At 39.4% G+C, this 14,371-nt stretch overlaps 3 protein-coding genes across 3 annotated transcripts; 2 read left to right on the plus strand and 1 right to left on the minus strand.

The window, feature by feature from the left end:
* The first annotated feature begins 8,881 nt into the window (after positions 1-8,881).
* On the plus strand, positions 8,882-9,659 carry LOC108043986 (39S ribosomal protein L40, mitochondrial). The gene is given in 4 exon segments (XM_017122829.2): positions 8,882-8,922; positions 8,989-9,074; positions 9,077-9,233; positions 9,293-9,659. Coding segments are annotated over 4 exon segments (588 nt in total). The 5' UTR covers positions 8,882-8,896; the 3' UTR covers positions 9,612-9,659.
* Positions 9,660-9,910: 251 nt separating this feature from the next.
* LOC108043987 (prefoldin subunit 3) lies at positions 9,911-11,153 on the minus strand. Its single transcript, XM_017122830.2, has 3 exons — positions 10,956-11,153; positions 10,484-10,878; positions 9,911-10,422 (listed from the first exon to the last, which is right to left on the minus strand). Exons 1-3 carry the CDS (start codon positions 11,040-11,042, stop codon positions 10,320-10,322), a joined length of 585 nt encoding a protein of 194 aa, XP_016978319.1. The 5' UTR covers positions 11,043-11,153; the 3' UTR covers positions 9,911-10,319.
* Positions 11,154-11,798: 645 nt separating this feature from the next.
* Positions 11,799-14,152, plus strand: LOC108043985 (ATP-dependent DNA helicase 2 subunit 1). The gene is made up of 2 exons (XM_017122828.2): positions 11,799-12,580; positions 12,846-14,152. Exons 1-2 carry the CDS (start codon positions 11,908-11,910, stop codon positions 14,066-14,068), a joined length of 1,896 nt encoding a protein of 631 aa, XP_016978317.2. The 5' UTR covers positions 11,799-11,907; the 3' UTR covers positions 14,069-14,152.
* Positions 14,153-14,371: the final 219 nt, after the last annotated feature.

Genomic DNA, 14,371 nt, shown 5'->3' on the forward strand with positions numbered 1-14,371 from the left:
ACGTTTGTCAAAATTCTACACGAAATTTTATGTAAAACAACTGTAGGAGCAAACGAAAAACGCAATTCCAACGAGCCAACGAAAAAAAGCTAAATAATCGATTTTCAGTTTCAAGTTTTTCCTTCTCGGCCATCGATCCAGGTTTCGATCGATCGCCCATCCTATAATTTATCCGAGATAAAGGCGTGCCACAGCATGTGGCATGTGTACAATATGTAAAGTAATTTAAACGTAAACCATGTAAACGAAGGCGATAAGCAAACAAATGAAACAACAATATTTATACAGAGACTGCAAACAAATGTGATCAGATATTTTATAATGTATAAGTTTACAGAGCAATCGCGTTAGCCGATGCTACCGATCAAATCAAAAGCGAACAACAGCGAGAGCTACAAACACAGCAACAGCAACCACAGTAGGCGTTAAGGTAACCGTTAGCTAACCGTAACCCTAACCGTAACCGTAACGTAACGAGAGCCGTAAACGTAAGCAACCGATAAACAAAAGTATTTATAATGATATTTTTTACAATAGCATATACAACTAAATATAGCAAAACAACAAACAAACCGAGCGGGAGCCGCAGCTAGAAAAAGTATCCCAATCCTAACCTTTGACCCTTAACCCATGGTCCCATTGAATCCCAATAAATCCAGGATGAAGGATCCCAATGAATGCTGCGGCCTCCACGCGCAACAGTTGCCTTTCACAGAAACAATTTACCGTTTAAGTTATCAATAGTGAAATAGACAAGCCAGAACGGCGACCACGCCCCCTGATAAACCCAGAAAAGGGGCGTGGCGTCGCAGTTTTTCCAGCCAGTTTTCAGTTGAGCATCTCCTCAGTTCGTTTGAGTACAACAACAACATGAAGAGGGCAGAACAGAGTTCTTAAGTTCACGGTTCATACAAAGATTATATTCAGTTTTCGGGAGGAGTAAAGGGAAGTAAAGGAAACGGAGGAAGTAAAGCAGCATCGAAAAAAAAGTCTTAAGATGGAGCAGCCAGTATATAAATACACGAACACATGTATAAAGCAATCTTATATATGTGACCAGTTTTGATTTGGATTTAGTCGAGTCGAGTTCTTCAGTTGGATCAACAAAGTTTGGCAGCATTTTCAATTTATGTTGAAGCATTCAAGCGTTATGGGAAATTTAACAAGTCTTGAGTTCAGAACAATAGTGCCGGTAACATTTATACGATAAGTGAAACTATATAAATAGACATATATATAAAGTACATACTCTAGACGTCGTAATCCGTATTTCAGCATAGCTAACAAATGTTCTAAATGTACACTGAGTAAAGAAAATCCGGAACCCAAGCAACAATACTAAAAGAAAAACGATGAGAAATCGAGTGAGTGAGAGAGGGAGGTGGTTTGCGCAGCATTTTCGGAGCGGAAAATGCAGAACGAATATTACCTGGTACTGGCCTAGTGACCCCCAAAAAACGCCCCATGAACCCCGCCCCCCAGCACACGAACCACACTCAACCACATTACGATCCACAACCTTATAAATATATATAACTTATTACTTATATAAGGAAATAAAGTCAAAGCAAGCAAAACAAAATAATAATAAAATACAAATACAAGATAATGGTAGTTGCTATTTTAAATATGTATTACAAAACCAACAAAAAATACCAAAAAAACAAACAAAACTAAACAAACCGAAAATCAGTCGAAATAAAATGATCTTCAGCGCATGCAGCAAAAGTCTCTAATAAATGTTAAGCAGGAACCAAAAGCCAACCTAAGCAACAACAGCAGCAACAGAAACCGATTCAGAAGCAAATGCAAAAGCAAAAGCAACAGCAATTCAGTCAGACACACCTATATATATTACCTTAATATATATGTATACGCAGTTTGTTCCAAGCCAAAATCAGTACGAGAAACTATATGATATTTGTATGCTTTTTTACTCACACCATATAAGCCAAGTGGAAATTGGGACAGATCGGCGGGAGATCCTTCGGATACTCCGCCTCCTTTAGGTTTAATTTACGCACTCAGACACGCAGACACAGATACAAACACACTCCAACAGAGATACTACGAAATTGAATGTCAGCATAGGTATAATCGTAACGAGAATCAACTAAAATTTATACTCATAGTTTAGCAGTCGCCGTAATTGGTTTATATTTTGTCAGCCACACGAAGCAGAATCAAACTGTAAGACGAGACGAACACAACTAAGCTAGATACAGGATACAAAGAATACCCAAAACGAAACATTAAATAGAACTCATCATCAGCCACCTAAAACAGAAGAACAACTACAGTAACTACAACAACTTAATGCCGTTCAGCCAACAACAACATCAACAACAATCGAAGAAGATCAGTTCACAGATGCATCAGCTTTACTTATTGTTTTCCAGGATAGATATTTATAAAGATACATACAGCATACAGCATACTTATAGAGCCAAGTCCAACCCAAAAATAACTCCAGACCATAATAAAAAGCAGCACAGGAACATATTTCAGAGTAGGATCAGAGGAGGAGCAAAGGAAACTTTTCAATCAAGTGGTAGCATTTCGAAGAACGTTTTAATATTTCGGCTTAGATATACGTAAAAAACAAATTACAACTTTCGGCTCAAAAGCAACGCGCTGCATTTTGCAAATAAAAATAAAAGAAACGAACAAGAAAAATACTTGCGAATAAGCAAAACCAAAACAAGAAAAACTAAATGAAGTAAACAACTCTCGGCTAAGACTTTGGCGTGAATTTCGGAAAAAAAAGAAAAACTCAGACCTTGATAAAAACCAAGATTCAGATTGAGACTTTAAAAGTAAAAACCAAATGTGACATAAGACGCGATGCAAGTGGCTCAGTAACTTTCCAGTTTGTTTCAGGATTCGCCGACCCACAAAAAAATCATGTTTAGGTGTAAGTGTAAAATTAAATATAAACGTATTTCGGTAATGTTCCTAATAAACATATGACAGACATTCGCTCACATACAGACACGTGCGCATATATGCATATGGAAAAAGGATATATGTGCGGGGAAATTGAAGTTTCGGTCACACTCGGTAAAAATTCAGCATTTAGCAGTTTGGCATGTAAAATTAGCGGGGATAACAAAATATAGGAAACAAAAATTGGTCTGCGAATTCGATTCAACTGGAATGAAAATACTCTGGGTTGCTTGCAAAAAACATTAAAATATGTAAAATGAAATTAACATTAATAATTTACAGGCAGCATTCTATAAGAACAATTGCAGATTACTTTCGATTCAATTCGATTACCTTATTTCCCTTTGAGAAGAACACAACATCTGTACTTTTCAATGAATCTCAACGCGTTTAAAAAGCCCAATACGGATAATGACAACAAGAAAGTACGCTAAAAATCACGAAATGAACTAAATGAAATGAACAAAATTGAAAACCTCTCGGCCATGTTTGGATAATTCTCTCTCGGTGTAAACATTCAGGACAAATTTACAAAAAACCAAAAAAAAACAAAAACTAAAAAGAAAAGGAAAACTTTAGGATTAAAAAAAAAGGAAAAATACGAATTCAAAATCCAAAAATTATATGCAAAATTACTGAATTTTGGAACACAAAATTTCGTAACAAAAACTTAAATTGTAAGCGAAAGCAGCAAGCAGTTGCAGTTCGGAAATTAGTAGACGAAGCAGGGAAGTAAGCAGTAGAGAAAGCAGCCTAATACCAGAACGGGGAAATGGAGAACTTTGAAAGAAATTTTGAAAACGTGTTGGAAAAATATCAGAAAAAGTACAAGCTTATTTTAAGCACCTTCGCGCCTTATCTTTAAGAACGTAAATAAATCGATGCAACATGAGAAAATGTAACCAAAACAATGCGATAACAAAACACAAACTTAAATTAAAATAAATTTAATACGAAAACATTGTACATTTAGAAAATACGAGCAAAATTGAGCAAAGTTTCGATACATCTCCTGGTAGTTAACCCTATCTAAGCTTAAGTTTAATTCGATCCGGTCAGATTCGGGCTCGGATACTGCAGAAAGCAAATATAGTTTCCCCTCAGTTCGGGTTTTGTGAAAAATCAGTCTTAAATTGTAGACACAAGCAATTGAATATGGAAAAACAGTAGATGAAAAAGCCAAAAAGAACAGGACTAGTCAACAACTAAAGCAGGGCCAGGAATTGATCCTTAAAATCAGTTCCGGTCCTTGCTGACAATTGAAACCGAATAAGCAACAAACAAAATTCAAAATCTTTGCAGCAGCAGATTTCAAAATTAAAAAGAAAATATAAAAAAAACTAAATTAACAAAATTCATAACTGCGGTTCGAAGCATATAGAAAAAAGTGTATGAAAGGTATGTTAACAATAAAAATCCAAAAAAGCTTAAGCGAAGATTGAAAGAAAAAAATAAACTTTATGTTCCCCAAATCTCTGTAAATGTTTAGATGTATGAAAGAAAAACAGTCGAGGACACTACTTAAGTTAGGTTTTGGTGGGGCTAAGACCGACTTCAAATTAAGATGTGTATGTAAAAAAAAAAAACTAAAATGAATACTATAAAGGTAACGCTATGAATCCTAACCCGTTTACCCGAGGTTTAGTTTTAAAATTTGATATGTATCTATACCTTGTCCACGATCCACCAGCTAACATAAATGTATGCAATCCCGATTTCATTCCTTTGAGATTTGCTAGCGATTGACCGAGTATTTGGCGGCGATTCCATTTAGATTTCTGAGTTCCTTTTCCAAAAATGCAGATTACACCATTGCGATTTGTGGACCGGGCCGAAGCTTTGGCAGTTCTCAAGCCTCGAAAATAAAACTAAACTGCCCGGCCCTGCGGCCAGGATATCGGCATTCGGCGGGCCGGGCAACTCCAGGACATCCAGATCCGTTTCGCACCATAGCACTCAAGGCAATACAAGCAACCAGCGGCGAGAGAGAAGCAAAAAGAAAGCAGAAGACAAGGCAAAGGACAAGTTTCGAACCAAGGATTTCGGTAACATTTCGAACGCAACTTTCGGCAGAGTTTCGAACAACTTTGGATTAGGCTTTTGTTGTTAATTTGTTTTTTTGCGACCACGTCTCCATAGCACTCGAGCAACATGCAATATGCAACAGCAACATGCAACACACAACACAAGCAGCAAGCAGCAACGTGATACACGAGTTGAGCAAGTGAAAAGCAATTTTTGAAATGGGGCCACAACGTCCGATCTAAAGTGCCTTCAAGTAACAATGAAAACAAAAGAAAACAAAAAGAAAATACCAAAAAATAAAAACTGTTAATTTTTTATGTAACTAAAAGAAACGAGGAGGAAGAAATTATAAATAAAAATTGTATAAAGAAATTAAACGTGTAAAAAGTATAACAAAAATTAAAACAAAAACTAAGCGATAACGATGGTGAACGCGAAAGCGGAAACGAAAACGTAGATGAAGAGAAAGGGCTCCAAATAGACCGGAAAGCAAGCAAAAACCAAAACTGCCTCAAACTTTGGCCTGGTCACACTGTCTCTCCGAAGGAATTTCCCGGCTCGACCAATACAGCAGCGGAAAATCGATTGCAAATCTCAAAAAAAGAAACCAATCCAAGTCCCCACTTTCGAGTCCTTCCCTAGCAAAAAGTTGTAATTGACTACCTAAGTAAGCAACAAATATGTATGTATTTAGTTCTAGTATGTAAACGAATGGAAATTCATATAAAACTCGATTTAGACGAACATTATGTATGGGAAAATTAATGATTTAGACTAGCGAAGACAGCAACAAAGGTTTGGATATAGACATCACGAGTATACCCCCTATACCCCATACATACGCCTATAGCGCTGAGTTGCTCATCTATCAATGTACTTTAAACACGAACACAGCCACACTGACACTTGCATGTACTATGCTACATTTAATTTAGATTTAGAAGCGAAGAACTAAGTATTCAACGATGAGGAATGAACTAGGAACGGCATACTGATGAGGTGGCTATTAGGTATAGAGCGAACTATATTTAAGGACTCGGAACTAGCGACTCCAGAAAAAAAAGCGAGTGCGCAGCGACACATGATCGCAGATAAACTATAAGACTTTCCAGAAACGAAGGGGGAAACCTGCCGTTTCCCACTTTCGTCCTTCTTCCTACCCCTAACACACTGCAGACACACACACACACACATGAGATCTTGAGTTGGCAGCATCGTAATCGTTTCTTTAGTCGACGATGGGAAAGAACTAGTAAAAATTAGCAAAATTTAAAATTGATTATGTATCACACAGTCACAGACGCACACCTCACCCACACACACTCACCCAGACACCATGTATATAAGTATGTATATTCATTTGAGCTGAACATTGTATAACCGAACGATTACGATACCACACCAGTCACACGAAAAAACTAAAACCAAAATGAAAACAAGGACACACCGAGGTGTGTAAAGGGTTCTTTGCTTACAACTTTTCAAACGTATTAAACCGTTTCGGCCAACCTTTAGGATTGACAAAAGATCGACTTGAGGAACACAGCCCCGCCCAGTCGCGTCCAAAAAACAGTGACCGATGGGCGGGAGAATGCATCGTTTCGGTTGATGGATGCAAACGATCGAAATTTATTGGGCCCCACGGCCAAGTGAAACCAAATCAAGCCATGAAATTGATTTATGTTCAATTAAGCAAGCGAAAACAAGAGGCGAAAATTGTGAAAAATATAGAAAAATGAATACTTTCAGTTACAATACAACAATAGACCGGAATGATTTCCAAGCAATAGTACAAACAACTTTAGAGATAACTTTTATAATGTAATTGTAAACTAAGTGGTAGAAGGGGAGCTCCGGGTTGACCGAATGTCGAGGATAAAAGCCAACAAATAATTATAATCCTTGAATGCCCGGAGCGAGGCGAGAATTTAATGAGAGGAAAATCCAGTGAATGCATATACGATTTACCCTAATTTATCATCAGTTTAAATTTTAACACACATTTTGTTTGAAATTTGATTAGTGCGAAGTAAGCGAAATTGAAGGCCAGCAGTCGCCGATGACATTTTCGAAATTCAAACTTGACACGAGCATGAAATGCCGCAGGACCTTCCCTTCCTCAGAAGCTGGAGGCCAAAAAAAAACGATTAAATCAAGTCACTTCACACACAGTTTAAATTTATAAGAATATGTACTAACAATAGGAAACGTCACCCAATTTCCCAATACCCCAGTGTCCCTGCCCCAAAACTCACACATTACTATTTACCACAATATGAAACGAAAGCAAGAAAAAGAAAACCAAAAGTAATGCAAAAGTAAAGTCAAGCAAAACAAACATATATGAATGTAATACGCGGTGGAAACATACAAAGTTGGGAAACCAGAAAATTTCACAATCGACTATGTCGCGCATACACTTACGATAGTACGATATACTAACTTTATATGATTAACTAACTCATTTCGAATGAACCATAGCGATATATGTATAAGCCACGTTTTGGTTTCGGTTTCGATTTCGGTTCCGTTTTATACTTTGGTTTGGTGTACACTTTTGGAAACTTCGGAAACGCATTTCAGGCCAACAAATTAAAAAAGAAATACCCTTTTTGGACAAGTTTTGTTCCCGAAAAATCGGAAAAATCGCACAAAATTGTACATTTAGCGCAACCAAAAAATTGCAAATTAAAACCCCGAAAACGGAAAATCGAAATTTGGATTTACATTTAGAGAATGCATTTAGCGCAAAGCAAAAGCAACCGACACCACACCACACTACACCCTCACTCCACAAAATGAATGAAAATATGTATGAGGTAAATTCAATATTTGGGATATAAGCGAATATAATTACATACAAATTTATATTTATGCAAGCGACAAAATCGAAAGACAACATACTAAAAACGTGTAATGGAAAGAAAATTGTAAAACAAGAGCAAAACACTAAACTACAATATGACATTTTTAATCGAAAAAAAAACAAACAAAACTTATTTTATTGAAAAATTATGTAAAATTTACTAAGGAAAAAATACAAAAAACACACAATAAAACTATATTGTTTATTTTCATCTTTAAAAATAAAGTTTTAAAATCGTATAAAAATAGTAATTGTATTCTCGGAGTTGTTTTCTTGTGGAAAATGTAATGAAGGGTAAGTAATGCTAGTACAAAATTCCTATCCTAAATTAGGGTATATATGTAAATGTATACTATAATTTCGATCCCTCTCTTTGGTTATTTTATTGACAATTATGAAGGCAATTACTTTTTTAATTCTATGAGAATTTGATGATACCTAAATTGCCCTTTGTTGTCCTTTGGTTTTTTTTCCTTGACCTTTGTATAGAGTCTGAGAGGTGTTTAAGATTAAGGTGCATATCGTTAGGTTACCACGAATCAGCATTTTTTTGGACCATACATTTCTCTTTTATCAATTAAAAATGTAAACTACTGCCTCAATCTCACTCCCACGAGAAATTATTAAAATTTCGCGTATTTGACAGTGCTAATCAAATCATAGTAAAAAAACAGCGAGATGTACGCATAAGTAGATACTTATCACCAAAGTTTAAGTAATTTTACCCCAATATTTCAATGACTTCTATATATATATAGTCGCACGATCGACAAGATTTACCAAAAAATGTAAAAGGAAAAAAAGGCGAGAAACCCTATTTGTAACCAAAATTTCTATTGGCTTACTTGTCGTATGAGTAATTTTTATTGGAGTATTCTCTACCCTTAGCAAAGACACGCTCCGCATTTATCCAGTGCACGATCCGTATTCGATTAACTAAATTTACGATTAGTTATAGTAATCGAAAATCTGTCATCTCGAACGCATTAGGAAACAACAACAACAAAAACAGCTGTTAGTACATTACGCAAAGGTTTTTTCCACATTTGTTTATTAAAAATGTCGCTGTTGGGCGCCTTTGCCAGGTAAATGGATGCACTTGCTCTCTGTGAATACCTCCGCTAGTCCTTGGCTAACACTTTCTGTCACAGATTGGGAATACAGCGAAGTGGCGGAGTGGCCGGCGCAATCGTTGCACGTTCTCTCCAAACAACTCCTGTCCTCTGCGCCGAACCCCTCAAAAAAAGAAGAAACTAGATCCGCAGATCGTTAAACAGCGGGAGGATCGCAGAAAGAAAAAGATAGAGAAGCAGATTCGCCGTCTGGAAAAGAATGCGCGGCAGCTGAAACCCGTAGAAGAACTGGAGGTCCCACTGGAGCTCATCGATGATAAAGAGTGGGTGGTCATGTGGGTTTCCAACATATCTAAAGATGTAATATTTTCCTATCCTCTAGCAAACGTCAGAGGAAGCTAACCCCATTGGGCAGCGCAAAGCTGGAGGAACGTGCCCTTCTCAAGAAACAGTGGGCGCACTACAAACACGACGAGCGCGTGGCCGACTTCCAAATCATCGACCGACTGGTCCAGGCGCAGAACAAGGCTCTGGCGGAACTGCGGCGCGAATCCGAAGAGCTCTACCAGGCGGCCATCGAAGTGGACCCCCAGTTGCTGCCTGTCTCCGTCAAAGGACCTGTGGCCACGCCCCCCATTAAAAATTATGCCAGTCCCGATGGCGACTACCTGCACCAGTCCATGAAATGGGAGGTCAAGTGAGGTGTACCGAAGGTCGAAGATTGGAAATAAACAAAACCCTTAATCCTACATTTATTGGATGCACTAATTCTTTATTGCCTCTGGCGATTCGCAGATTTAAAATAAAGACAGGTTCTATTACAATTTTATAAATCCGTTACCTTTAGGAAGCCCAATTATTTGTTAATTCTGCAAATAAACCTACAAGAAAGATGGCAGTGGACAAAAGTAATTTAATTGCAAGCCCAAAGACATCAAATGATGTTAATAGGGACTTTTTTTAAAGAATAATTGTGTTCCTAGTTTTCGTTTCCAACATATAGTGCTTGCAATATTTTTTTATTTTGCTTACAAATGTGATGTCACGTTAAAAACAAAAACAAAGAATGCAGTTGTGCTTAAAACATCCTATATTAATATGCTTTAGAAATTAGTTAAGATCAAAACCTTTTTATAAAGATAAATGCTGTTATTTCGTCTATTGCTTATTGAAGATATTCCCTTGCGAAAAGTAAGATGTTTTTGTTGGATTTTCGAACTTCATATTTAGATAATGCTTTTGGAGTCAATTTTGTGGCGGTTTTATTGTTATCAGTGAAGAACGAGAATAAGGCAGGCGATTGTGCCTGGCGAGCCCTTTCGGTGAACTGTCGAAATAAATAATACGCGAGAGACGTAGCAGTGACTGCTATTGATGTTGATCTTGGGATGGTGTTACGGTGCGGGTCCTTACGAGGGGGTGGTGGCGTTGGTCTTGGCAGCGGCCTGCCGCTTTTTCACGCCCCAGTTGTACACCCGCGCCATGTTTACCTCCGTGGTTGTAATTTGATCCCTGCAGGAGAGATTGGCATTAGAAAAAAACAATTTCTAGCAGAACTCAGTACCCAACTGACCTCAGGAAGTCCTGGTCGTGTTCCACGGATTTCAGGTTGCCCACCGCCGATGTAACATTCTGCTTGAGCAGCTCCTCTGCCTCGTCTAATGGATACTCCAGCATCACGCTGGCTCCAAGCCAGAGGTAGACTGTTTTTGTGGGCGGCACCAACGTCTTGATGAACACCTGGTCGCTGAGCAAGAACTGCGTCTCGCGCTCCTCGTCCTCCTTACGCAGCACATTAACCATCTCCAGGGAGCGTTCCAGGTCGGGGATTTGGGACTTAAGCTTGCGCCGCCGCGCCTCCAGGTTGTAGGCCATGAATCGATACTTGCCATGCTGCTCGTCCAGCCGCTGGAGCACCTTCTCACAGTTCTCGTTCTCTGGCTGCGCCATGAACGAGTCGATCTCCTCCTGCAATCGCCAAAGGTGCGTGGATTAGCCTCCAGTCAACAGCTGCAGGTGCACGCTTGTAGGTTAGGACCACTCACCAGGAACACTGCCTCCGGGATGCCGGCGAAGGTCTTCTGGTTTTCCGGTAATTTGGGCATTTCCACCGAGTCCATTATGCCAGTCATCCTTATGCCTTTATCGGTGCCGCTTGCAATTGCAATTTAATTTCCAGGAGGTCGGTCAGTCAGCCGCTGTAAAAGTCGATGGTGAGTCAAAATTGCGACGGAACTATCGATAGGGTGTCACCAGCCGTCATCGATTGTTGGAAATTAGCATTACTTTTAATGTTAAGGGTATTCTTGGATATTAAAAAATAAGTCAATTTATTAATTAAAGTTATGCCAAAAAGTGTTATTTCTATACTTATAAATTACATTTATTACATGACTTTTAATAAAAATATTGATTTTAAACGGGGTATTGTTTGATTCAGAAAATATGAATTAAATAGTTTAGTAGTCAAGGGATATGTTCACCAATGTAATTGCAAAGTTTGAAACTATTGGATCAACCACATGAAGTCAATTTATTAATTTAAGTTATGCCGAATCATTTTATTTCTTAGCTTAAACTTATTCTTATAAATGAAATTATTACATGACTTAAAAGGTTAAGTAATCGAGAAATATGTTTGCCTATGTTTTTGAAATTTTTGTTTGGTAATGTTTGAAATTATTACACCAACCACTTGAAGTAAATTTATTAATTTAAGTAATGCCAAATAATTTTATTTACATGACTTTTAATATAAAAGATTGACTTTTAAATAACAATGTGTTTTTAATTTTTTGTAGTATTGTTTGAAACTATTGGACCAACCACATGAAGAATTCACCAATTTACTTCACGAATAATAAATAAAACACATTACTGCTGTCATCCCTGGCTTATACCGATAACTCCAACATCGATACCACCGCGGCGTCAAAAAACGCGCCCGCTTGTGAAATTCGCAGAAAATAGAAAATTACAAGCTATAATAACCTCAGGATGAGCACCTGGAACCCGGAGAACGATGTAGACCTGTTGTCCGGCTCCGAGGATGAGGAAGAACTGGCCATGAAGAGGGACTACCACGGGCGGGAAGCCATTCTCTTCGTGGTGGACGCGAATCTGCAGGCAGGCGGAGTTGAGCGCCTGATGGAGGCACTGAACATCATCCGAACAGCCTTTATATCCGGGATTCTGGTGAACGACAAGGACCTGATTGGACTTATCTTCGCCAACACGAAACACAGTCCCCCTCCGCTAGAATCCAACGCCTTGGACAGCATCGTGATGCCGGAGAATTGCGCAGTGTTCCTGCCCCTGCGACAGCTTACAAAGCCCATTGTCGAGCATTTCCTGGAGTTCATGGGTGAGGTGGAGACGCAGTTCGCCGATAAGTACGGCCTAGCTGAGCCCGATGGCTGCGGAAGATTCGATCTCATGATCCGTCTTTGCATCGAGCTCCTGGAGAAGTGCGGCAAGAAGCTGAATAACGCAAAAATCGCATATTTGACGGATGTCAGTACGCCGCATCCGTCGTCCAGCAATCACTTCCAGGCTGCCCTGCAAAAGGCCAGCGACTTGGAGGGCAAGGAGTTCGAGTTCCATGTTATTCCCATGGTAGATGACTTCGACTACGAGCCGTTCTATAAGGAGTTCATCACACTCTCAAGAGGTAAGATATGAAGAATTATTATTAGTGGAAACTTTAAGTTATACATATGCGGAGTCTGTTCCCCTCGTAGGCGTTTAAGTTTCGCCTTGGAGGTTTTAAGACTTCGCAGATCAATCATGAGCAATCATTCACCCGCGTCCAAGTGAAGTCCAATTGGTTCGTGGTTTTGGATTGGCTTACAAGCCATAAAATCTATTTAAGGAATGGCAATTTATAGTTTTTAGTATCCCCCTTCTAGATTACCTTTAACTAATTCTCTTTTCAGCCATCGAACTAGACGCCTTTCAAGTGCCAGATGCCCAAATGCTCCGCGAGATCCTAGCCGATCGCAAGCTGAAGCAGGACTTCCTGCGTCGCTGCCTAGGTCACTTCAGCTTCTACCTGGGCCCCGATCTTTCCATGTCCGTGCAGTACTACAACTATTTTCAGCGACGAGCCTACCCGCGTAAAGTGCAGATCCTGCGGAGGGACAACAGCGTAGTTCGCAGCAAGCGGGTGATAACGGTGCAGAAGAAGGACGAGGAATCGGAGGAAATTCTCCACGAGTACCAAATCAAAACGACGGGTGGATGGTATAGTTGCAACGTGGGCGGAAAGAACCTACGAATCAGCATGGATCAGTTAAATCATGTGCGCAACCTACACAAGCCGCGAATGATGCTGCTGGGATTTAAGCACCGCTCCTCCCTGCCGGATGTGACCTACAGCAAGCCCTCGAACTTCATGTATCCAGATGACCAGAGCATCATCGGGTCAAAGCGTCTATTCCGGGCGTTGTGGGAGCGCTGTTTGGCGCGTGAGAAGATTGCCATTTGTCTGTTTATGTGCAAGCGCAAGTCCATTCCTCGCTACGTGGCTCTTGTGCCTGTGGAAGCCCCGGATAAAGAAGAGGAGAAGGGCTACCGCTCGCTGCTCTGTGGTGATGGATTCAAGATTGTCTACTTGCCGGAGTCAAAGCACATTCGTCACATTGACATGTTTGACTGGAACGAAACGGCAAATACGGCCAGCGACGAAGGCGTCGAGTTCTTCCAAAAGATAATTAAGAAGCTGCGTGTTGATTACCAGCCCAATTTGATAAACGACCCGACACTGGACGCCCTACAGTCGAATCTCCTAGCCCTTTCCCTAGATTTTTCCACGGATAGCAAAGGCATCGATAATCTCCTGGACAGCACGCAACAGGATAAGCGCATCGAGAAGTTCTTGCCCATTTATGAAGAAATTTTCGATGCAGAGGTGGAGCCGGCCAAGAAGCGAGCGGCCAAATCTGTAACGGCTGGTGCAAGCGCTCCAAAAATGCCAAAAATCGATGAGGAACAGCTGAAGAGCTTAGAGTTTGTAAACGATTTGATCAAGGATAAGCGTTTGATAAGCTGCACGGCTACCCAACTGCAGTTGATTTTGGAGCACCATTTTGGCTGCAAAATGGCCAAGTCCACAACCAAGGCGAAAATGGTAGCGCAAATTGAGGAACTGAGTGTTTGATTTGGAAATTGCTTACCACAGCAAAAAGTGATATGAATTTAAAGTATATATATATATATTAAAAATATAACTGGTAGTATGTAACATCGTTTTGTTTAAAAAATACCTTTGTTACACTTTGAAATATGAAATAACAGTAATTTTTATCTCGTTTTCCGCCTTATCTCAAGTTTGGCGAAATTAAATTAAACCATATTCACCTTCGATATCCAGAATAAAGTAAAGTTATAAAAAAAACCAGATAAAACTGATGGTTAAAGATATTTATGATATGAAAAATTTGTTGGGCTTTAACAATTTTAA

Source organism: Drosophila rhopaloa, unplaced genomic scaffold (assembly GCF_018152115.1).
Source record: "Drosophila rhopaloa isolate 14029-0021.01 unplaced genomic scaffold, ASM1815211v1 contig_178, whole genome shotgun sequence".
Taxonomy (NCBI): domain Eukaryota; kingdom Metazoa; phylum Arthropoda; class Insecta; order Diptera; family Drosophilidae; genus Drosophila; species Drosophila rhopaloa.